The 26,996-nt window shown below is 41.2% G+C and overlaps 1 protein-coding gene across 1 annotated transcript in view; it reads left to right on the top strand.

Moving 5' to 3' along the window:
- The window catches only part of GABRB2 (gamma-aminobutyric acid type A receptor subunit beta2), a 528,104-nt gene that overhangs the window by 369,220 nt on the left and 131,888 nt on the right, over positions 1–26,996 (top strand). The window contains exon 5 of the mRNA XM_077266112.1: positions 20,510–20,592. Coding sequence (XP_077122227.1) covers positions 20,510–20,592 — 83 coding nt within the window. The remainder of the gene's footprint in view (positions 1–20,509; positions 20,593–26,996) is intronic.

Consider the following 26,996-nt stretch of genomic DNA (forward strand, 5'->3'; position numbering starts at 1 on the left):
ATCTGTCCAGATTATGACCTACATAAGCCTCCTATAATATATGACCTCCACATTGTCTTAATGAGCTGCACCCATCACACTGTCCGCCATTATCAGCTGTAACCGCTACATCGTCCATCCTAATGAACCACGGCCTATACCATGGCTGTCCCCTCTCTAATTTTCTCTTAGGGTACTGTCACACTCTGCAACTTTCCAACGATCACGACCAGCGATACGACCTGGCCGTGATCGTTGGAAAGTCGTTGTGTGGTCGCTGGAGAGCTGTCACACAGACGGCTCTCCAGCGACCAACGATGCCGAAGGCCCCGGGTAACCAGGGTAAACATCGGGTTACTAAGCGCAGGGCCGCGCTTAGTAACCCGATGTTTACCCTGGTTACCATCGTAAAAGAAAAAAAAAAAAACAGTACATACTCATATTCCGGTGTCCGTCAGGTCCCTTGCAGTCTGCTTCCCGCTCTGACTGAGTGCCGCCGTAAAGTGAAAGCAGATCACAGCGGTGACGTCACCGCTGTGCTCTGCTCTTACATTCCGGCCGGCAGTCAGTCAGAGCGGGAAGCAGACTGCAAGGGACCTGACGGACACCGGAATGTGAGTATGTACGTTTTTTTTTTGTTTTTTTTTTACTTTTACGATGGTAACCAGGGTAAACATCGGGTTACTAAGCGCGGCCCTGCGCTTAGTAACCCGATGTTTACCCTGGTTACAAGCGAACGCATCGTTGGATCGGTGTCACACACACCGATCCAACGATGACAGCGGGAGATCCAGCGACAAAAGAAAGTTCCAAACGATCTGCTACGACGTACGATTCTCAGCAGGGTCCCTGATCGCTGCTGCGTGTCAGACACAGCGATATTGTATGGATATCGCTGGAACGTCACGGATCGTACCGTCATAGCGACAAAAGTGCCACTGTGTGACAGTACCCTTACTCTCTCTGTATCTTCACACTGTCCCCATGCTATCTTAACCTCTTCAATAATCTGCCCCATTTGATGCTGCCCCTCTCCATAACCATTTTTTTCCCTTTTTCACACTATGCCCTCATACTGCCCACCACATTGTCATCTCAAAACTATACCCCACCTCTTACACTGTTCTCCTACATGGTATGATGGTGACCCCAGTCATACATACAGTATAATGTCCCCCACAGCTTCCAGTATTATGTTCCCCACAGTCTCCGATATAATATGATGTCCCCTGTTGTGATTGCTCCCACAGCCAGCTTCTCATATGTTCCCACAGCCAGCTCCTTGTATGTCTCCACAGCCAGCCCCTCATATGTTCCTCACAACTGGCACCTCATAAGTCCCCCACAGCCAGTCCCTCAATGTCCCCCACATCCAGCCCCTTATGTCTTCCAAAGCAAGCCCCTCTTATGTCCCCCACATCCAGCCCATCTTATGTCCCCCACAGCCAGCCTCTCGTATGTCCCCCAACTCTAGCTCCTCTCATGTCCCCCACAGCCAGCCTCTTATATGTCCCCCACTTCCAGCCCCTCTTATGTCCCCCACAGCCAGCCCCTCTAATGTTCCCTACATCCAGATCATTTTATGTCCCCCATAGCCAACCCCTCTTATGTCCCCCACATCCAGCCTCTTTTACGCCCCCCACAGCCAGCCCCTTTTATGTACCATGTAGCCAGCCCCTCTTATGTCCCCCCACAACCAGCCCCTCTTATGTTCTCCACTGCTAGCCCCTTTTTTGTCCCCACAGCCAGCCCCTTATGTCTCCCACAGCCAACCCAAGCCTCTATTTTGTCCCCCACATCCAGTCCCACATATTTCCTCCATAACCAGCCCCTCTTATGTTCTTCACTCATTGTCAAAATATTAAAAAGGCTTATATTCACCCAATCCTTGCTCCCTGTACACCACTACTGCGTTCGTCAGGGGAAAGGCAGGAGCTGAAACGCGCATCGGGATGGGTGCATCCAAGGGACTATCATTACGTGCATAAGGTAATGAGCTGAGGCTTTTTCACTTACTAAAGTACAGCGGTATACTTATGCTTTACCATGTTACTTGATTTATAAGTAGCTGAGTTCATTGTGCCTCTTCTGAAAACTGTTGCACATGCACTTTATCTTATGTTATATCTCTATACCTGCACATAATCACTTTTGGTGATTGCAATTTTATCCATCACGCACAGCGGTATATATATATATATGGCACTTGAATCACTATCCTGATCCAATATATTTATACAATATTTTCTACTTGTGCTTAGCAATTATTTTTCTGCTTGGTGTTTATTTTTCAATCCATATCGTCCCTTATGTTGTGCCCCTTTCTGGTATTTGTCTCCCCACCTCACCTTCTGTTTTATACTATAATAAATATTTTCAGATATTCAAATCATTGGACTATCTTTTGGTTTTTCTTTGTCTCTCCATCACTATGCTGCATGCCTGAGGTTGGAGGAAGATGCTGGGCGGCCTCAGACATGCAGCCATGGCATTTTTTTTCTCCAAGTGCACACCTCTCGGAGAGGCAGAACCCTAGGTGACTGCCTACCCTGCCTATTCCTCGTCCCGGCACTGCGTACAACTTGTGTCTGGCAAGGAAATGTCAGAAATGGGTCAGGGTTTTACAGGGACAGATAAAACGATAAAATATTGCTGCTGCTGTTTCAGCTACATGTTGTAAAGCTAATGCTGGCACATGTGGGGGAGTGTTGGGTTTCTGCGGGGATTGGAGAAGCATCTCCTAGTAAGTTATTTGGACGACAGGCATACACTCAGCTAAGTCTTTACAAAGCTGGGAACATGACTTATCCTAGTTAGAAGCCAGTTTGGCTCCCTTTCAAAATCCAGAACAAGATAATATACCCCATTTTGCTTTTATAGTGAGGGTCTAAAAGCTTGACTGTCTACATAGACATTCCTTTGGTTTTCTTAGCTTTACGCATGTCATCACACAGACATTCCAGCATACAACTTGCTGTTCTCGATATGGCAAGATCAAGAGCCCACTGTTGTCATTTTTATCATTTTAATGCGATGGTTGGTTGTCATGGCCATCGATGACGTTATCATTTTCACTTTGGCTGTCAGCCTCATCCACTGGCTGTGTCAAAATGAATCAGGCATGAATGAGTGCCAACGTTCATTAACCTATGACCAATGCCAATGATTACATAAGCCATACCATCTGCCTGCCTGTCAGTTGTCTGTCTTCTGGCCCATTTTCAGTTGGAATTCTACCATTTGTTCATCATGTCATCTATACTGTAATACTGCTGCTGAGACTGTAATTTTGCTGCACTGTCTAGACATCTTCTTACCTGCCTTGTTCTATTTTTTTAATGTATACACACTTTATAATGTATAACATATTGCACAATCATTGTATATACACCATAAAGGCAGATATCTGCCCCAATAAATAATAATAAATGGATAATTTTTTGACTGTTTTTTACACTTTAAGTAGCCTGAAAAGTTTGCAGCTTAGTGTGTTGTTAAATAGGCTGTTGGCAATTGCTGAGTATCACCTGTTTTCCTCTAGCTACAGAGGTTGAGGTCTCTTGGGCATTATTATGCTTTTTTTTTGTTAAAGAGCTCGAAAGGTGATCAATGTAGTCATAGGAGACCTCTGATTATTATATATGTGTTTTCCAGGCAATTAGAGGCATTGCAGTATTGCTAATTTTGTTAGAAAAGTTCAGCAAAGCTAAAGAATTTCAAAGATCCGCTCATCTCTAATTACCAGATAGGGTTGTGCCCCTACATTCTTTTTTTGTCAGTGATGTTTAGAAAATTGATTCATATATTTTGCTAAATAAAATAGGCAGCCATATAAAAGTGATATGTACTCTTTAACAGAGAACACAATGAAATGCTTTTGGGAAATAAAATGGATGCTATTAAATAATCCCATGTTGTACCTGTGGGTCCATGTAATCCATTTTGAACCACATGTCTATTAGTTTGCACTATGCAGAAAACGTTTGGTAAATTAGTTGCATTTTGTGTAACTTAGAAGTTAAGAATCATTTTGGTGACAGAAATGTATGTGTGAAAATGTTGAAAATCTTGCTTTTGTAAAAGGTCCTGACAGCTGCTCAACATGTATGATTTCAGCCCAATAGGTTTGACTAAACACTTTAGGCAATGAACTGCACAGAATACTAATCGACAGGTGGATTCCTGGTGGTTTCTTCTCACCTGCTCTCCTTGAGTAATGGGTCTACCTCTGCATGCGTGTATAGAGAAGGACCTGTGACTCTAGGGGAATGGGTGAGTAGAAGTCACCGGAGACCAGACATTCCTGACTGTGTGACTCAGTCCCCGACGACTCTATGTTCTTCTCTGAAATGCTAAAGCATTTCCAAGTCAAATATTCCTGGCTGAGATCATACAGCCAGTGCCTGGTACATGCTGCCTGTGGTTTGACCAGCATTTGTCACCTGTCAGTTTCTCTTTAACCCTTCATGACCTTGGGATTTTCCATTTTTCCGTGTTCGTTTTTCGCTCCCCTCCTTCCCAGAGCCATAACTTTTTTATTTTTCCATTAATATGGCCATATAAGGGCTTAGTTTTTGCGAAAAGAGTTGTACTTTTGAACGTCATCATTGGTTTTACCATGTTGTGTACTAGAAAACGGGGAAAAAATTCCAAGTGGGGTGAAATTGCAAAAAAAAGTGCAATTCCACAATTGTTTATTGTTTGGCTTTTTTACTAGGTTCACTAAATGCTAAAACTGACCTGCCATTATGATTCCCCAGGTCATTACGAGTTCATAGACACCAAACATGTCTAGGTTCTATTTTATCTACGTGGTGAAAAAAAATTCCAAAGTTTGCTAAAAAAAAAAAAATTGTGCCATTTTCCAATACCCGCAGCGTCTCTATTTTTCGTGATCTGGGGTCGGGTGAGGGCTTATTTTTTGTGTGCCGAGGTGAAGTTTTTAATGATATCACGTTTGTGCAGATACGTTTTTTTGATCGCTTGTTATTGCATTTTAATGCAATGTTGTGGCAACCAAAAAGCGTAATTCTGGCGTTTCTAATTTTTTTCTCGCTACGCTGTCTAGCGATAAGGTTAATGTTTCATTTTATTGATAGATCAGGCGATTCTGAACGCGGTGATACCAAATATGTGTAGGTTTGATTTTTTTATTGTTTTATATTGAGTGGGGTGAAAGGGGGGGTGATTTAAACTTTCATATTTTTTTTATTTTTTCATTTTTTTTTATCTCTGCCATGCTTCAATAGCCTCCATGGGAGGCTAGAAGCTGGCACAACTCGATCGCTTCAGCTACATAGCAACGATCATCAGATCGCTGCTATGTAGCTGAATTGCAGGTGTGCTGTGAGCGCCGACCACAGGGTGGCGCTCACAGCAAACCGGCATCAGTAACCAAAGAGGTCTCAAGGACCTCTATGGTTACCATTCTGATGCATCGCCGACCCCCAATCATGTGACGGGGTCAGCGATGTGCTCATTTCCAGCCCGATGGCCGGAAGTGCCGATTAAATGCTGCTGTGGAAGGAGAAAGATGTGGGAGGAGGGGAATGTTACTTCAGTGTTTTAATCTTTTGTAAAATGGCACACAGTGTAGAGCAGAGGTGGATGAGCATGGAGGAGATATCAGGATGTCTCATGTTCAACATCAGAAAAAGCATACTCAGCAAATACAGTATGGAAAAGAATAATGTACATATTCAGCAATGAGAAGGAAAAATCATATATCATAATTAGTAAGATGGACACAAAATGTCAGCACCACATCTTATATACATTGTCTACAGCCAATGAAGAACAATTGGGATTGTATTGTGTGTAATGACAGATCCACTTTAAAAAATCTTCCCGTAAGGTATTATCTGGTAAAATAGCGTTAAATGAATCATTTTTCTAAGAACCATCTAAGCAAAATGACTTTTCTTGGTGTGAAGCTTCCAACGCTTATAACACCTGCTACAATTTTTATAATAGATTCACTCAGTAGTGTTAGCATTTTTAATGCAGCATTAACATGCAGTTTGATAGCATGCAGTCTAAATAATGGAGTAGTCATCAAAGTAATTTATGCACAGTTAATCAGTTTTCATCTTGTAAATTAGTGAGCGCTGGTTTTAATTATATGTTTTTTTTTGTTTTTTTAAAGGAATGCAGGTTATTGGTGACTTTACAGATCATAATGGCTTCTTTAATGAAGATTAAAGAATATGGAATATATATTTACTACTAGGTTATCATGGATTTCCACATTTTCTACTGTATGTTTATGTTTATGTGCTTGAGACTGTGTGTTTAGATATTGACCATTTGCATAATTAGATTTTTTTATTTCCAGCTCGTTAATTGTACATATGATGGTCTATGAACACCAATTAAGATGTTTACAATTAATATTAACCGATTAAAAACATTTAAAAATGTATTATAAAATATTTATTAGAAATCAGTGATGTGTCTTGCTGGCAACTTTGCAAATTTTTCTGATTGCTAATGTTGATCACTCACAAATGCGAGCTATTGCCTGACCCATACATAATCTTTCTCAGCTGCCCAGAAGAGTGGCTTAAAAGTCTCCTCATCTCGGCATGCTTAACATGTCACGCTCCACAAGGAGAAATGTTACCTCTTGGATCCCGGTCAGATGCCTCTCACATAGTGATGAGCGAGTGTGCTCGTTACTCGAGTTTTCGCAGCATGCTCAGGTGTTCTCCGAGTATCTTGGGCATGCTCGTAGATTATGTTTGTGTCACCGCAGCTGCATGATTTGTGGCTGCTAGACAACCTGAATACTTGTGGGGATTCTCTAACAAACAGGCAATCCCTGCACGTGTTCAGGTTGTCTAACAGCAGCAAATTATGCAGCTTCGGCGACACAAACATAATCTACGAGCACGCCCAAGAAACTCGGAGAACACCCGAGCATGCTCAGAAATCACGAGTAACGAGCACACTCGCTCATCACTACTCACACAGCCAAACTGATCTCAAACTTTGCACTGACGAGGGGCAGTACCCCAAAACACAGAGTCTGCAAATTGAGATTCTGCTTCCGGCTTTTATCCTACATCATATGACAAGGCTTGTTAAAGGGTCGACATTGACTTTTAGGATTGCTACTTCCTATAGGTGGCATTAGAGTTCTAGTCCTCTACCTCTCTGAAGAGACAATTTGCATATTTACCAGAGGAGCATTGTGGCTTAAAAGTCTCCTCATCTCAGCATACTTAACATATCACTCTCCACAAGGAGAAATTATATTATTATGTTTATTGCATAAGGACACAATGGCATGTTGAAATCTAAGTGTGACCTTTCTTTGCCTCAATGCCCAATTTTGCCATACTGTATTTACCAGCTTTTTCCAATAGTCACTAGTCTACATAGTCAAAGGGAAAGCAAAGGATCGATGACTGTGTATGTGAATATTTCTCCATTATAGTCCATGGGTAATGGAGAAATGAATTACTGCTGCAGTTTTGGAAACTCCTAAACTGCTTTCTCACATGTAGGAAATCCCACATAGTCGTCATTTTTAAGAATATGCAATATATATTTGTCATTAGAATATGCTTTTAATTTCCATTTTCACAGTCTTTGCATAGTCTTTAACTCATTTTAAACTTATTTTTGATATAATAGAAGAAGATTTGTTGGATTACAAGTCAGGAATGAAGGTTGTGTTGATGAAGGTTAGCTTAACTGATTCCTTAGTGTGTAAGAGTCAATATGAGCGGAAATATATTTTAAGATGATTCTGTTGTGTCTCTGAAGTCATTGTATTATGGGGGATTATTTAGTATTAAATAAATTATACAGAATGGCTTTCCACAAATTATCTTTAATCCAAGATGAGCTATACATTATTTTCAACTGACAGAGATCCGAGCTGTACCATTTTTCTAAGCAATGTTTAAATGAACTTCAAGGTTTGTGAATACATTTTCTTTCCTCTGTGTCTCCATTTCTGATCATCTATGATTCTATATGGTATTAGGTAACTAAAACATATTGGCTTCTTTAAAAGCTGCATTTTATATTGCTTTTACCTGCAAAGCTTAGTATAGAAATGAGTCAAGGATACATAATAACTTCATGGTAAAATACATGAACCTCTGTTCCCTGTGTTTGTCAAAAACCTTGAAAGCTATTAGTTATACTGAAAGCTAGTAAAAGTTTTTCTTGATTTATCATCTCAATCACTACTCAATTATTCCTCTATTCCTTGCTATAAGAATAATATGCACTCAGAGTAAGGGCTCATACTAATTTGCAAGAAAAACAGACGAGTGCAATCAGATAAAAAAAAATTGGATTGCACTCAGACTAATGTTACTCTATGAGTTCCTGCTCATATGCAATTTATTTCTCATCTTAGATCGGACTGAGAAAAATATTGCAACATGCTTGAATGTATATTTTCTTCTTAAAACGAACCTGACAGCAGGATTTTGCAGAGACTACAGACATTGTCAGGTCGGCAGTGTTAAACTGATTAAAATTATACCTGGGTGAAGAAATCCGTCTTGTGGTTCTTGTGTAATCAGTGTAAGAAGTTTTCAGTTAATGAAATGTCCATGTTCCAGGGCGGACTGTAGGCAGAGTCTTATCTTCCTGCTCTAAGCCACAAAAATCAAGGAAATACTTGCCCACAGGCTGCCCCAAAGCACAAACACTCTGTCTCTATGATGAGGAACATTCTAACACTGATTAAAAAAGAACCACAAGACGTATTTCTTCACTCCAAGTATCATTTTCATCAGTTTAACACTGCCAACCTAACAATATCTGTAGTTTACTTAGCAAAATAATGCTGACAGGTTTGCTATAAATTCATTCACTATGACAAGTGGAGAAATGGATATTATAATTTACTAATTATTTTAAATATAATATGTTGTCATCGTTCTGCCCTTCAATCTGAGGATAGCATAAAATATGGGCAGAGACTGAGTCAACTACGGTGTCACTTACTTGACTTATTGCTGTAGTTTTGATAAAATCACTGACTTATCTGCTGCCACTCTGCTAATCTCAATGATAAGCTCTGCCAAAAGCTGTTTTTGCTGAACAAGCATTTGTCAAAAAAATGTTTGTTGCATGATTATCTTGCCACATAAACATGCTGATGACCAACCGATAAGCAATCAAAACTGTCATTCATTGGGTAAAATGATCTCTTTCGCAGGACAGAAAAGAACCATCGTTCTTGGCGGTGCATCTTTTTATGTAAACAGGACTCACTACAGAGAATTATGGCAATCTACGCTCAGAGGGATCTCCTATAGATCGTTCACTGTGCATTGTTTACTTTAGTCTGTATAAACAGCCATTTGCATGCCTGCCGATCTGTAAAAATTCACCAATCGACGTTTGTATTGCGCCACTAGTTTGTCCATGTAAATGGACCGTAACTCTGTCGATGTCATTGATTGATTAAAACTAGGAGGAAAAAGACAGCGCAATAGGGTTTTTTACAAGGGAGATAAATGCATTTTAATAATGTTATAGTAATCTGATTAAGTTGTGTATACACAACATTTCAATCCCGTATACATCCAGCTGGTGCAGGTCCAATGAGTCATCAGATCGGGAAAACACAGATAAGGAGGATTTGAGGATAGTGCTTTTATCCCATATAATAAATCCAAATCCAGACAGAAAGTACATGTGGTTATTATTTAGTCAACGAGTTTCGAAGTACTACAGACTTTTTTCATCAGGACAAGAAAGACCTTTCTTATCCTGATGAAGAACTCTGCAGTACTTTGAAACACATTAACTAAATAAATAAAAAATGCATGTACTTTTGGTCTGGATTTGGATTTATTATATGGGATAAAAGCAGTGCAGATTATCAGCAAATCCTTCTTATCCGTATCATTAATTGACAGTTTTCGTCCTAGCACACAGTGCTAAGTAGAAGGCTGCCAATTAATGGTGATGGCCAGGGATCGTTGTAGCTCATGAATATCAAGGACTACATAGCAGGAGCTATTGTGATGCCCGGGAGACCAAGGTACCCAGCACCAGATCAATGAGGTCCGTCTCTTGAGGGGGATGTCACTAGTGGCTTGACCCGGTGCTGTGGCCTCAGGCGATGCACAGTGTAAGGGATGTCATGAAGGAACAGACACTTACTTGATCAGCAGCAGGTCTTCTCAGCTGTGATGACCCCGATCCTAGATCGATGGCTATTGTCCAAATGAAAGACTGAGACGCTGAAACGTTTAACCAGTTTACTTCAACAAAAAGGGATTTGTGACCAACACTGTCACCGGAGTCTGTATAAGAACTCTGAAATTACTTTGACCCTGTTAGGATTTCCACCTCTTATTATGCGCAGTTTCTGTATGGCCCTGCTGCTGTATGTGAACTGTCTACCGGCCCAATCTGTCTCTTCTATGCTCTGGTTCGACGGACAACCCGAGTCCTTTTTGTCGGCTTACCCCCTCTGGGAGTACCGCTAAACTCTGTGTCTGTTGCTGCGTCTTACCCTGGTGAAGCCGATATCACCTCACGTCCTTCCGGTTGCTGTATTATATATAATGAATATAGCCACGGATCCGGTATCCGTCTCTGCGCCTATTATGGGTAGTGATTATTGCTACCCGGTTCTCACAATGTCCTTTTTCTCTACTCCTCTTCTCCTACTATGGGTATTATGGGCCTATAATCCATCATAGGGCTGTTAGGAGTTCAGTTATACGACCTCTCGCTTTCAGCTCCTCAGCCCAACTGCCCGTCCTTTTCTCAGACCAGAATAGATCAAGGGGAGTCTCTGGAGCTCCCCCTTCTGGCCAGAGATGGTATTGCAGTCTTGCTATTTTAATATTTGTATTTGGTGTCAATAACTATTTTTGTGGCAAATACCCCTAGGGGCGCCACATTTTCCCCCTTAGTTAAGAACAGTACTCCGGGACTGTGGGACGATAACATTTTGAAATAACAATTGTTATGTACAGAGTCTTAAAAATGAAAAGTTACAAAAACCACTCAAAGAAACAAAAAAAAAAATGGAATTCTGTAAAAAGTCACTTCAAATAGCGTCCATTAATACAGTTCTATCCTTGAAGGTACTAGGAAGCAAAGTTCACAAAGCAGTCTTTCCGGAGCTTTGATTTAGTGTTTCCGGGCTGATAAAAAGTTCAAGAATATGCAAGAAGTTCATACAGGTAAGTCTCTGTAGGTACTGGGCTTAAACGTTACGGAACGATAACAATGACTATAGTCTTACAGTTGGTAATCCGCATACCTGGCCGGTAATTGACCCTGGGTACTACGCTGGGATCTATGTAATAGCGGTGTCTCTTTATGTGGTGTACTACTGTCTACTGAGGATATAGTATCTGCCCTCTCTGCTAAAGATAATTCCACCACTATGGGGTTGGCAAGTCCACCGTGAATGGGATCACTCTGATCAGGAATCTGTTCTTCCTGAGCTGGAACCTCTTGTAGTACGGGGTCAGGCTCTTCCTGTCTTGGGACTTCTAATATTGGATTCGGTGTTGGATAAAAGGCCACCATGGGAACCACTACTGCACCATGGTATGTTAGTAGGGTTTTGGGAAAGTCTCCTATACAGGTGTGATACATTTCCTCCTCTTTTTTCCTTTACTGGTTGAATAACTTCTGATTCTGGCTGGACAACTTCTGGCTCTTTCAACGTTTCCGGACATAATTTAAGATTGTCTCTTGACACTAGTACAGATGTTAAACCTCCATTTTTGCTAATGAGACACATTTTAGGATTATCCATTCTTGTTGGTAAAACTGTAGGGTACGGCTTCCCACTGATTATCCAGTTTATTGGTTCGACGATTCCTCTTGAGTACTTGGTCACCCGGTCTTAATGGAGTTGCTAGAGCATTCTGGTTGAAAGTTCGCTCTTGTCTTTCTCTGGTTTGCTGGAGGCTTCTTTCCACACTCTCTTGTACTTGGCGATACTGCTTTTGCCGTACGACATCCCAATTGGAGTCTTGAACTTCTGCGTCCGGTTTCAGAATTCCCATTTCTAGATCAATTGGCAACTGGCCGGGTCTTGCACGCATAAGATAAGCTGGGGTGCAGTTGGTAGAGCTCACCGGGACATGATTATACAGATCCTCCAAGTCAGGCAATTTATCTGGTCATTGATTCCTTTCCGTTTCATGTAAAGTCTTTAGTAGGTCTATCACAATATGGTTCATCTTCTCACATAAGCCGTTTGTTTGCGGATGATAGGCCGTCGTCCGGATCTTTTTGCAACCATACATATTACAGAATTCTCTGAAGATCTCTGATTCAAAGGCTGTACCCTGGTCAGTGAAAACCTGTTCCGGATATCCATGGGGTCTACAAAAGTACATTTGGAACGCTTTGGCTGCTGTTTTTGCAGTCAGAAATTTTACAGGTACTACTACCAAGAAGCGCGAATAATGATCCACGATGGTCAAGGCATAGACATAACCGGACCGGCTCGGTGTCAACTTCACATGGTCCATGGCTACCAGTTCAAGTGGTTGTTTGGTGATTATGGGCTGCAGTGGTGCTCTTTGGCTCTTTTGATCGTTCCTTCTGAGGTTGCACGGGCCACAGTTTCTACACCACTGTTCGATTGATTTTCTCATCCCGACCCAATAAAATCTTTCTCTCAGAAGTACTTCTAGCTTTTTCCAACCAAAGTGACCAGCACCATTGTGGTAAGCCTCGAGGACCATCCTCACATCTTGTTTAGGCACGATAATCTGCCAAACCAATTCATGTGTTTTTGGATTGGTGTATCTTCTACAGAGTTTCCCTTGATACAGGAACATTTTGCCTCTCTCTTTCCAGAGTTAATGTGTCTCTTCTGGGGCATCCTCATCGGGATATGCACTTTGCTCAGTCAATAGTTCCTTCACTAGCTTCACGGCCGGATTGCTATCTTGAGTGTCAGCCCATCTATGGTGTGCTAACGGATTAAAATTCAATTCTTGTTGTTTCTGATAGGTATTTGACTGACGATGTTTTACCTTGGGCTGATGAAAGGCTGGTATTTCAATTTCTTCAAGCTCCCCCGTTTCTTCTTCTACATCTCTCAAGTGTGGCATTCGGGATAGGGCATCGGCATTTCCATTTTTACGACCTGCTCGATACTTGATCACGAAGTTGTAATTAGATAACCGGGCTATCCATCGCTGTTCTAACGCACCTAATTTAGCCGTGTCTAAGTGGGTCAATGGATTGTTGTCAGTATAGACAATAAATTCTGCACCGGTCAAATAGTGTTTGAAACGTTCAGTCACAGCCCAAACTACTGCCAGTAGCTCCAATTTGAAAGAGCTATAATTTTCAGAATTTCTTTCAGTAGGCCGGAGTTTTCTACTTGCAAAGGCGATTACTTTCTCCCGACCTTCTTGCTTTTGTGACAGCACCGCTCCCAATCCCACATTACTGGCATCGGTGTAGAGGATGAAAGGTTGATGGTAATCTGGGTACGCTAGAACTTCTTCTCCGGTTAGTGCCTTCTTTAGTTGTTCAAAGGAGTTTTCTCTTTCGTCGTTCCACTGAAAAGGAGGGTTTCGGTTTGAAGGTTTCTTCGTCTGCCCTATCAAAGTATCTTGCAAAGGCGCTGCCAATTTGGTAAATCCTTTTACAAATCTACGATAGTAACCCACTAATCCCAAGAATTGCCTCACTTCTTTTACGTTGGTAGGTCTTGGCCAATCTCTTATGGCAGTTATTTTCTCGGGATCCGGTGCTACTCCCTCCGAACTCACGATGTGCCCTAAGTATTGTACCTTTGGCTTGAGAAGGTGACATTTGGATGGTTTGATTTTCATACCATACTTGGATAAGGCTTCAAACACCTCTGCCAGGTCTGTTAAGTGCTGTTCATAAGTCTTTGAGTAGACGATCACATCATCTAGGTACAGGAGAACCGTCTCGAAGTTCTTGTGTCCGAGGCAACATTCCATCAGTCGCTGGAAAGTACCGGATGCGTTGCAGAGTCCGAACAGCATGTGATTAAATTCGCTTAGACCCATTGGTGTGGTGAATGCCGTTTTTTTTTTATCTCTCTCAGCCACAGGGACTTGCCAATACCCGCTTGTTAAGTCTAAGGTGGAAAAATAATTAGCAGATTTCAAAGCAGTCAAGGACTCTTCTATCCTAGGCAAGGGATAGGCATCTTTATGGGTGATGTTATTAATCCGCCGGTAGTCTACGCACATTCTCATGGTTCCGTCCTTTTTTTTGACAATCACCAGAGGGGCCGCCCAAGGGCTACAACTATCTCTTATTACCCCGGCCTGTTTCATCTCTCTCAGCATGTCCTTCGCACATTGATAGTGAGCGGGCGGTATGGGTCTATATCTTTCTTTTATCGGGGGATGGTCACCGGTGGGGATTGTATGTTCCACCCCTTCTATCCGTCCGAAGTCTAATGGGTGTTTACTGAAGACCTGTTCATATTCCGTCACTAATCTATACACCCCTTGTCTTTGATGGGTAGGTGTTGAATCTACACCCACATCTAGCTGTTGGCACCAATCCTCCGATTCTCCATCTGAGCCATTATTTTCCACCTGACAGGTCGATTCTAAGGGCTCAACGGTTGTGATGGCATTGTTGTCAACAGTATATAATTTTGCCACTGTAGCATACCTTGGCAAAGTGACCTCTTCCTCTCCACAGTTCAAAAGTCGTACCGGCACCCGTCCCCGGTGTACCTCGACCACCCCTCGTGCCGTGAGTATAGTGGGCCTGCTGTCGGTGTACGCTGGTTCTATTAAGGCTTGATAGTCTCGTCCTTTAGTACCAATGGCCGCTCTACACCATAACAGCATTTCTGTTTTTGGTGGGATTACAACAGACGTTTGATCACTCACCCTCACACTGCCGATTTCTCCACCTGCAACTTCTATCTGTTGCCTTAACATTAATACTTTTATTTCCCTCCGGAGAACTCTCTGCTGACAGGATCGGGCAGTTTCAGCAATTTGTTGTAAGACAGAAATAACTTCGGAAAAGCAGTTCTCTAACACATTCATTCCTATCAATACAGTTGGTTCACAGTTCTGTCGGTCGACATCAACGACAATTATACCCTGTTTCTCCAATTCTGCTTTTCCTATCTTTATGGTCATCTCCCTGAATCCTAGTTTCGGTACCAACTTACCATTACTGGCCCATATATCTAGTTCAACATCACAGGGTCCTTTATCAATATCTACCTCAGCCCAGTACCTCTTATAAAGGATATATGGTATAGATGAAATTTGGGAACCTGTATCCAGCAAAGCGTTGAGGGGAATTCCGTCCAGCACGATAGGGATGATGGGTCGTCCTCCGATGTACCTGTCGTGCCAGGGTGTTGGGCCTTGAAAATTCATTCATGCGAAGCGGCCCGCATTCCCAGGGGATTCCCGTTTAAATCACAATTTTGTGCAAAGTGGCCTGGCTGCTGGCAACCGGTTGGTAGCGGTCACGGGGTTGTCCTCTCCATGTCAGGTATCTCCGGGACCTCATCCATGGAACATCCTCTCTACGGTTTGCCAACTCCATCTTGGGTTCTCTCATCTCCTGCATGGTTTTAGCCATTGAAGCAACAACATCAGTTAAAGAGTCAAGCTTTTGCTGAAGAGCCTCATTAGTAATGGTCCCCAGAGACTTGGCACTGGCACCGGACGTAACTGATGTCACTGGTATTCCCCGTTGCTGAAGTGCATCTGCCATGGGTTGTGTGAGATCCTGATCCCGAGGTGCCTCTGCCAGCTGGAGATGTATAGCGCTCTCCTTTAATTGGGCAAATGTCAATTCAGGGTTCTTAAAAACAAGCATGCTCACATGCCCCCGGTGAGAAGGGGTGTAGAGTCCCTCAATAAATTGATCTCTTAGTAGTTTATCGGCTCCTGTGTTAAAAATGGGTTCAGCCAGTGTAAGTGATTTAAGGGCTTCCTGCAAGTTTAAGGCAAAATCTCTCACGCCCTCATTAGCTTTTTGTTTGCAATTAAAGAATCGTACTATAGCTTTGCTGCTGCTAGTGGTTTCAAATGTAGCTTTTAATCCAGCAAATATGCGTTCAACAGTACCTTTTAGATCAGTTGCCCATGCCGTGACTTCTCGCTTAGCATGGCCACTTAACTGCATCACCAGGAGACTAACACGCTGAGCTTCACCCACGGGGAACATGTCAAAATGAGCCAGCATCTTTTCCCTGAAACCGTCAAGGGTATTAGGTTCACCTTCATACATTGGAAGCCACGGGCCACCCGGGGTATATGGCATCAACACCGGCATGATGGGCACCACTCCTTGCACTGCTGCGCTGCCAGGCTCTCTATTGACACTCTGTCTTTCAGCTGCATTAGCGTCGCCGGGTGCTGCGGCGTCTCCGTGCTGCGACATACTGTACCCCCTTAGTTAATCCAGACCCCTCCGGTCCAAGCTTCCGTCTAGATAATGTAGATTTGTTCCTCTGTGCAGCAGGATGACAATGACACGCCCCCTGCTGCCTCTAACTGCCGCATGCTCTGTGATGGTGGATTTTGAAGTTTTTCAGTTAGACTGGGGCTTGGGTAATGACGTAGCTCGATTAACAGTTTTGTGCCTGACAGTTATGAGATGAATAGTGTTGTGCAATACCGTCCGATACTTGAAAGTATCGGTATCGGAAAGTATCGGCCGATACCGGCAAAGTATCGGATCTAATCCGATACCGATACCCGATACCAATACAAGTCAATGGGACACCAAGTATCGGACGGTATCCTGTATGGTTCCCAGGGTCTGAAGGAGAGGAAACTCTCCTTCAGGCCCTGGGATCCATATCAATGTGTAAAAGAAAGAATTAAAATAAAAAATAGGGATATACTCACCCTCCGATGCAGCCTGGACTTTACCGCCGTAACCGGGAGCCGTTGTACCTAAGAATGCGCGCTTGAAGGGCCTTAGATGAGGTCACTGCGCTCTGATTGGTCCGTAGCGGTCGCGTGACCGCTACACGACCAATCACAAAGCAGTGACGTCACCTAAGGTCTTTCAAGCGCTTGAAATACCTTAGAAGGCGTCCGCAGCTTCTGATTGGTTGCGTAGCGGTCGCATGACCGCTACGCGACCAATCACAAAGCAGTGACGTCTTCTAAGGTATTTCAAGCGCTTGAAAGACCTTAGGTGACGTCACTGCTTTGTGATTGGTCGCGTAGCGGTCACGCGACCGCTACGGACCAATCAGAGCGCAGTGACCTCATCTAAGGCCCTTCAAGCGCGCATTCTTAGGTACAACGGCTCCCGGTTACGGCGGTAAAGTCCAGGAGCCGCCGGAGAGGTGAGTATATCCCTATTTTTTATTTTAATTCTTTATTTTACACATTGATATTAATCCTGATACCGATTCCCGATACCACAAAAGTATCGGATCTTGGTATCGGAATTCCGATACCCGCAAGTATCGGCCGATACCCGATACTTGCGGTATTGGAATGCTCAACACTAGAGATGATTACTTCAGGGGATGGCAGCCATTTTTACCCCATTATAACCAATGGAGAAAAGTCACTTTCAATAGTTTTCAATGGGGAATGGGATTTTCTTTAACAAAGTCAATTTCCAAGATTTTTCATCCAAATTTTCACAGTTTCAGACTCCAATTACGGCACACAATACCCGGTGTACGGGCTGGCCCAATCCTGTTCGTGACGCCAGTTGTGACGCCCGGGAGACCAAGGTACCCAGCACCAGATCAATGAGGTCCGTCTCTTGAGGGGGATGTCACTAGTGGCTTGACCCGGTGCTGTGGCCTCAGGCGATGCACAGTGTAAGGGATGTCATGAAGGAACAGACACTTACTTGATCAGCAGCAGGTCCTCTCAGCTGTGATGACCCCGACCCTAGATCGATGGCTATTGTCCAAATGAAAGACTGAGGCGCTGAAACGTTTAACCAGTTTACTTCAACAAAAAGGGATTTGTGACCAACACTGTCACCGGAGTCTGTATAAGAACTCTGAAATTACTTTGACCCTGTTAGGATTTCCACCTCTTATTATGTGCAGTTTCTGTATGGCCCTGCTGCTGAATGTGAACTGGCTACCGGCCCAATCTGTCTCTTCTATGCTCTGGTTCGACGGACAACCCGAGTCCTTTTTGTCGGCTTACCCCCTCTGGGAGTACCGCTAAACTCTGTGTCTGTTGCTGCGTCTTACCCTGGTGAAGCCGATATCACCTCACGTCCTTCCGGTTGCTGTATTATATATAATGAATATAGCCACGGATCCGGTATCCGTCTCTGCGCCTATTATGGGTAGCTAGTGATTATTGCTAACCGGTTCTCACAATGTCCTTTTTCTCTACTCGTCTTCTCCTACTATGGGTATTACGGGCCTATAATCCGTCATAGGGCTGTTAGGAGTTCAGTTATACGACCTCTCGCTTTCAGCTCCTCAGCCCAACTGCCCGTCCTTTTCTCAGACCAGAATAGATCAAGGGGAGTCTCTGGAGCTCCCCCTTTCTGGCCGGAGATGGTAGTGCAGTCTTGCTATTTTAATATTTGTTTTTGGTGTCAATAACTATTTTTGTGGCAAATACCCCTAGGGGCGCCACATTTTAATAGAGAAAAAATGTGTTATCAAGACTACATAAAAAAGCCCTGTAAATAACACATCATTAGAAATAGGGTGTCTGCCTCTAAACCTAGTGACAGTGTATCTCTAAAAATATTATTGATGCATTTATATAGAGTGTAGTAGCCATAGTGACTAAAAAGATGTTGTCTTCAAGTAACATATATTTTTACTTAGCTTTAGCCACTTAGCCATTCATTGGATAACCCCTTCTTAATCCTCCGGTTTCCCCCTTGTAAAATAACAATGCCTATACTCACCTTCAGTGAGTGCCGATCCTGCAGTGTCGGCACTGGTTCTACCAGGGATAACCTCAAATTATGCTGCTTTCTTACTTCCTCCAGATGCATGTGATATGTGAGAGACTAATCCAGCGCAGATTGGCCACAGGGAGTGCGTGAGGCAGAACCAGTGCCAACACCGCTTGAACCACTCCTGTACTTGAGATGAGTATAAGTGTTATAATTTTACTGAGGGCAAACATAGGAATTGAGAAGGGGTTGTTCGAGTAGTGGCCAACCCTTTTAAATGCTTATCTCATAAACAATATGATATGCACTTAAAGATTTGTACTGCCCCTGTCCAGTGTCCATTCTTATCATCTGTGGTAGCTAGACCAAGGAAGTCATCACTATGTCATCACCTATTAGTGAAATATGTACAGTAATATTTCCTCATCTAGTGGACTTAGGTACTACATTGTCCCTAGATATCTATGAAGAAACAATACATAGTACTACAAAACATTCATATAGCAGCAAACGGTTAGAAAACACTATGTACATAGCAGATTGAGAGCACATTTACATAGAACGGTCACACTCTCACTACACTAAGAACCGGGGCGTGCTTAAAGGGGTAGGGGCGTATACCAGTCTTTGTAACCCCTTACATCTGTGCCCCATTATCCTCAACTTGGCATACTGGTCGTTTTTTGTGCTTTCTAGGTCCTACAAATATCATGTCGTGTTGTGCTTTGTCTTCTTTTGATCACATTTTGCTTTTTATGGATAAGAACAGCCAGAATTAAGTTTCTCCCACGTTATGAAACGGACATTGTGTGGACATTGTTGGCATATCTTGGATCCTTCCGGGTTTTTAATTAGTTCTCTTGGATTTGTCAGAGAAAGTTTTGATTGGCTTTTATCTGGGGACTGAGACCCCACTGATTGCTAAAAAATGGAGTATGGTACTCCGTCAAGGCCCTTGGATGAACTGTATTGAAAGTTTATGGAGTCATTTTTCATTGCATGACTGAGCACTTCTCCTGCTTTCTGTTATCATAAAGTGATCTCTCAGCATCTGATGTTCTACTTTATCTTTATGACATTTCAAACTTATAAAAGTACATTTATGCTTTAGGCACTAACCAACTATATTCCAAAAATTTTGTTTTTCCTAAATGATACACCCAGATTTCAAATAATAATTGCAGTTCAATGTTGTCAATATTTTGATGTCAGAGATAGAAAACAATCTTCATATGAGGTCCTGTGCGGAATTGATCTAATTATCTTTTGAGATGTCTTATTTGGACTACGATGAATGTTTTTGGTCAGTTATGTAGCAATCTGTCTCGCCAAGCACTATTTAATAAGGTTTTAATTAACTTGTCTGTTTTATAGAGATGTCTGAGCAAATATCTCCAACTTTAATTATTTCAAGTTTTCATCATAGTGTTGTCTTCTAGGTTTTACTTCGGCTCTTCACATAATGAGAGTCAAGTTTGGATCACGTTGACCTGTTTGATAGAACATGTATGCGTTGACCAGTTGATTTTGCTGTCAATATAATAATCACTCCCATAGGTTTTTGCTTTTCCTGTGTTACTGTGATAAACTAATACAAAGTGTTATTTTACTTCAGATACGGAATAATGATCATATTTTATTGGCAATAGATGTATCAAACTATGAATATAATAATTTACAATTTATGTCATTTTTCTTTTAGGATTACTACCACTGCTGCATGCATGATGGACCTAAGGAGATATCCCCTCGATGAACAAAACTGCACATTAGAAATTGAAAGCTGTAAGTAACAGCACCCTCCTGTCTATTTGCTGCGGTTTAAATGTAGAATTATTGAAATTACCAATGGGCTTCGTTTTGTGTTATTATTCTTGTACTTTGGGAAAACCATCTAGTAACCTAACCTATATGCCGATGTACCAATGGATTTTATTGATTTTATTTATACCCAAATGGTGTTCTTTTGACAAATTTTAAGGTGGCCGCTCACTTTCTCTTGATTACTAATACGCCCTAAGGGGGGACAGTAACGCCAGCACTGATTGGGTGCAGGGCTTATGTTTCATAATAACCGACTGTTAGCCCCCGGAATGAGAGTGACAACACCGCTGGAGCAAGAAGTATGTATTAGTTTATTTATTTTCAGTGGGCAAACATTCTGATTGAGATGGGGTTCTCCCAGTACCCCTTATATATGTGCTGTTTTTTGTTGTATTTTTCCATGCAGTTTTGCCAAGAAAACTGAAGCATTTCCTAGCACCAGCAAAATGAATGAGATGCTTGAAGTTTCTTGCACACTTTGTTCATTTTCTACTTGCACACTTGAAGATATGAAGGAGTTTCAAATCTGTAGCAAGTAAATTCTTTCAGCACTTTTGTAGCATGTTTTACTTATTCCAATGAATGGGAAAAATGTAAGTAGATAATTCAGCATAAATATTTTATGCTGGTGCAGAAATGTTGGCAAATTTTTAACCCCTTTCCGACATCGGGCATAATATTACACCGATATTGGACTACCTCCCATTGATGTTGGCTCCGGTATTTTTTCCAGCACATGTCAGCTGTTTTGAATAGCTGACATGTGCCTCTAACAGCTGTGGGTGGAATCGCGATCCACCCGCGGCTGATAACTAGTTAAATGCCTCTGTCAATCTCTGACAGCAGCATTTAATGCACTTTTCCGTCAAGCACGCCAGAAATCCTGCCCATCGGTGACCCATCATATGGTCACAGGTCACCGATGGGTTGGCATAACCAGAGGTCTGCATCAGAACTCTATGATTGTCACTGCCAGATTGCTATGAATGCTGACCGGTAGTCTGTATTCATAGCAAGTGAGCAATTCTGCTACATTACATACAGGTGATCTGATCATCGCCTGTATGTAGCAGAGCCAGTCAGGATATGGCAGCTTCTAGTCTCCCATGGACACTATTGAAGCATGCCAAAAGTTAAAAAAAAGTTTTTAAAAATATTTATAAAGTAAAAAAATATAAAATTTCAAATCACCCCCCTTTCTTTCACCCCATTCAAAATAAAAACAATATTAAAAAATCAAACATACACATATTTGGTAATGTTGCGTTCAAAATGGCTTGATCTGTCAATATAAAATTTTTTTTACCTGATTGTTAAATGGCGTAATGAGAAAAAAATGTCTAAACGCAAAATTACGTCTTTTTTGGTCGCCGCAACATTGCATTAAAATGCAATAACGGGCGATCAAAAGATCGTATCTGCACCAAAATATTATGCATGCCAAAAAAATAAGCCCCGAGATCATGAAAAACGGAGATGCAACGGGTATTGGAAAGTGGCACATTTTTTTTTTTTTTTTTTAAACTTTGATTTTTTTTTTCCACCACTTAACTAAAAAAGAACCTAGACATGTTTGGTGTCTATGGACTCGTAATGACCTGGAGAATCATAATGGCAGGTTAGTTTCAGCAGTTAGTGAACATGGTTTAAAAAAAAAACAACTATGGGACTGTACTTTTTTTTGCAATTTCACCGCAATTGGATTTTTTTTCCCGTTTTCCAGTACATGGTATGTTAAAACCAATGATGTCTTTCAAAAGTACAACTTGTCCCGCAAAAAAACAAGCCCTCCCATGGCCATTTTGACTGAAAAATAAAAGAGTTATCACTCTGGGAAGAAGGGGAGCAAAACATGAAAATGCTAAATCAAAAATACTTCTGGTCGCTAAAGAGTTAACATGTGCACATACCCTTGAAAAGTAATATTGCCACCTTTTGTGCCATCCCCATGAAAAAAATAAAGTTTATACTCACCTAATTCCATCAACTGAGTCACACAGGCAATGTTTCAGAGTGGCTTATTTTTGTCATTTGCGCTGGGATGCTGACATGTTATAGGCCAAAAACATACTGATTGGCAATTTAGATTGTGATCTCCAATGAGAACAGTGATGATAATTTCTGTAAAGTGATGTGGAATTAATGGTGCGGTATAAGTGAGTAAAATATATAAATAGGCATACAGCAGTAAGCAACCTAAAGCATGAAGAGTGGCCATCTCCCACGCTGCGCAACTGGACAACTACACTTTTCCAATTCAGGTGGATGTCCAAAACACAAATTAATGTTAATCCTAAATGCTAATCTATTTAATGTCATATTTTAATATTTTTTCTAATACATTTTAATTAAAAATTCCCTATCCTTCCCTTCCCTACACTATCAAACTGATTTATTTTATTTTATTTACTACTTCCTCTTTGATTACACTTTTTTGAGAATCCCAGTGCATACTGGGATATTCAAATGAAGCGTCATCGGGGAGCACAGGCTGATATCAGTTGCACAGATCTGATCTCTGTGCGTATTCTTACAACGCGCACTGAAACCGTACACTTTCCTGACATTTTGTTTCTTTTTATCTGAATTGGTGAGGGAGTGCACTGTCATTGTGCATATTGCGCAATAACAATAATCTACAGAGCAAATGTCAGAATTGAAAACAGGGAGTTATTGCAGGGAGTAGCTAGTAGTTAAGGCCCTGAAACGGACATCACTGATGATGCTTCATTTCAGGGAGGGGGCAGAAGTAGGTGCAGTGATCGCAGCCTCTTTCCCCTGATGATGCTTTGTTTGAGTATTCTCAAATGAAGAGTCATCAAAGAGAAAGTGAGAAACAAAAAATTGTTTTTATAATACATTTTAATTAAAAATCCCCTCTTCTTCCCTCACTACACTCTCTAACTATTTTTTTTACTATTTCCTCTTTGATGATATAATTTGTTGTCAATACTTATGTATGCTCAGAAAGATTCTTGTCACTGTACATTATGCACAGTGACAGTGCACTCCCTCACCTGCTCAGTTTAGAAGAGACAAATCAGCAAGAGAGCACAGTGCGTGTTGTAAGAATATCCTGTGTACAGAGACCAGATCTGCTGTCGCAAGTGATATCAATCAGCCTCTCCCCCCCACACTACGATGCTTCGTTTGAGTATCCCAGCATGCACTGGGATTCCCAAAGTGTCATCAAGAAGAAAGTAGTAAATAAATTAAAATGAGTCAGATAGTGCAGTGAGGGAAGGATAGGGCATTTTTAATTAAAGTGTGTTAAAGAAAAAATTAGATTATGACATTAAATAGGTAAGCATTTTGGATTAAAAATAATTTGTGTATTTGACAACCCCTTTACGTACCAGTAGAAACATGGTTGTAATGCACGGGTGTACTCTCATCACAAGTGCCTGGATCAGATTAGTCTCCTACCCCCTCAGTTAACCCTTTCAATTCTGTGTTCAAGCTTGATTATGAACATATATGAACGAAATGACCTCCTAGTAGATCTGATATCTAGCCCAAAAAAGTTATTGTTGACATCAACGGTTATAGGATTGGCTACAATGTAGAAAAAGTCTGAGATCCAATAAAGTTCAACAGGTTTGGCTCTTTTAAACGTCTGCCAGGCCATACCAGTGCTACGCCCTAAAAGGTGCCTTTACATAATGCTGTAAATATTCTACCATACATAAGTATGCCAGTGTTCTGCTATTAAAAGAAAATATGGTTACGGAAAGATTCTTTATCTTTTTATAAATGTAAATAAAGTAAAAGTTGTAAAAAAAATGAAAAAAATATTGCAAGCATACTAACTCAATCCCACATATTTGGTTGCCCATAAATATGTGCTAAAAATATTCTCACTTAACTGTAGGTCAGTAATGAACAGAACAAGATATAAAAAGCTGAGAAAATATGGCAAAATAGAGGGGTTTTTTAAATTATTTCTCAAAATCTAAAAAACAATATTTTACAAGTTTAGTTTTTATGTATAGAATAATCAACAATGATGACGACCCCTCATTGCTGCATACAGTACTGCTAGTGTAACGTAGAAGCAGTTGCTTGGACTGAGTTGCAGAAGATACTTATGAAAACTAAAAGTTAGATTTCTCAGCTAGACATAGACTTTAAAAAATCTGGTGAAGTGACTTTATACCTGGACTGACAGCAAAGTACAAAACTAACAGTGCAGACGGGCATGGAACACTATTGACAGGTGACATCTTAACCTTACAGTTCTTTCTACAATTCTCAGTTTGTGTGTACAACTGGCTACAATTTCTTAAAAAAATGCATTTGTGAAGGCAGCATAAGGACTCCATATTCACACGTTACTTCCTCTGGAAAAATCTATAGATTTGAGATATGTTTCCAGTGTGCCGTTTTGTACATGCATTTTTTAATCTTTTCCATTTCTCATATGTCTTTTTGCTGTTTTATTTAAAGTCATAGACCTATGAAAATTGTTTTAGAATGGATTCAAAGATTCAAGAATAAGATGATTTGCACCCCATAGCTACAGTATAAGAAATAATAAAAATGGATAAATACATTAAAAATATGCAACATATTAAAAGATATATAACATATAAAAAATATATCAACAGAAACATACTGGACAATAACAGTAAACATGTATTATTTCTTCTTTATAGCGTACCCAGAGATTGAGGATGAGAACAGTCTTCCTTCTGCGTCATGCAGTTTCATCTTGTCTCAAATATTCTTTTTGTCTAATCATAACTTTTATATCCCCTGAAGATTTTACCATGGATGAAACCCCCAACAAATCTGGGGTTCCATGTCTTTTTATTAAGCTAGGAATGCGAGGACCAATTCATTATTGCATTTGCACCTATTTTTTTGTCATGGCTTTGTTTGCTCAAATTCGTCTTTACATTTGCATATTTTTTTAACTAATTTTGTATACAGTATGTTCGCCTGTTTTTTTCATTTTTTAGTTCACCACTATGAGCAGGGTTTAAGGTTTCCAGATGTTTTTACCTGATTCATCAAAAATGTACTCTAATGCCCCCCTCGTGTGATTTTATGTATGTGAGGAATTTTGCAACTTTTCGCTCGGCAACTCACAAAAATGGTTAAAGAAAGAAAAAAGAGCACTTTTGACTTTACATAAAATTCATGAACAGTGTGCGCTATTTTGATGAATTTGGTGCATTAACTGACAGCAAAATCCACAAGATTACTAAAAAGAAAAGTGGCAAATAATGTGTCACGATTCCTTCGCTCAGTGAATGATTGCTATGCTGTTCTGTGGAAACTGTCTTCCTGAGCTGTCTGTATCTTGACTGACAGCTTGATTGTCCAATTGTGTGATGGGCTTTCTGGGCTGTTGGTGCCTTTATTGACAGCTCTGCTGTCTAATCTGTGACTGGGATGTGCCGGACTTTCTGCAGGTGTTCAGTGTTCTGGTAATCGCATAGCTACGGTTCATAACTGAGCTGTCTGCCCCTGCTCCCTGCCAGATGTACTTTGTGCTTCTTGGTGAGTGTTAGCCCGATTCTGTTGCTCTGAGTTCTGATCTGCTGCCAGACCTTTTCGACCATATTCTGAATACTCTTTTGTCTTGTCCTTCGGCTTTTGATCTGTTATCTCTTTTGTTATTGACCCTGGACTGTGACCTGACTTACGCCTTTGTCTTTTCCCTTGGTTATCTAAGGAACTCTTTCGGTATTGACCTCGGAACGTCTGACTCTTCTGCCTCACGGCCTGTCCGTGAGTAGTGACTAGCATCACATATTGATTAATGAATGGCGACCCATGGTGTAGTGTCCATCTGCTAAAGGGTGAAATGTTCCTTATCTGTAAAACTGCAGTGTGTCAGAATTGAACTAGCACTAACCTTAAAATAATAAAATTTACCCTTCCAAATACACATCAAAAAGAGTAGTACTGACCTCAAAATTGGTGATTTGTTTAGATTGGCATTTTATAAGCCAGTCTTAATGAAGGGCTTTCTGGAGTACAATGGGCAAAATTTATTAAGAGGTGCATGACAATGAATTTGGAGCATCTTCTCAAATGCATGTGCCTCTGTTTTGCCTCTCCAGAAATGCTACTCCAGACGTAGACTGAGGTAGCAATTGTGGACTAAAAAGGCTGACATTTTTGTAAAATTTGATAGGTGGGCATAGACACACCCTTTCCCACTTTAGCTCCTCCCCAGTTCTGCACATTTTGGTGGAGCTTCTTGAAACCGGAATGAATACATCAAAAGATGCAAAGTTTTTGCTCAACTTGACATTGCGCAAAAAAATGTTGCATCTTTGGAACCCTTCTTACCTTTGGATACCGTATTGTTGTCTCTACTAGTCTTTGATGTATCACCCTCATAGGCTTTGATG

The sequence above is a fragment of the Ranitomeya variabilis genome, chromosome 5 (genome assembly GCF_051348905.1).
Source record: "Ranitomeya variabilis isolate aRanVar5 chromosome 5, aRanVar5.hap1, whole genome shotgun sequence".
Taxonomy (NCBI): Eukaryota; Metazoa; Chordata; class Amphibia; order Anura; family Dendrobatidae; genus Ranitomeya; species Ranitomeya variabilis.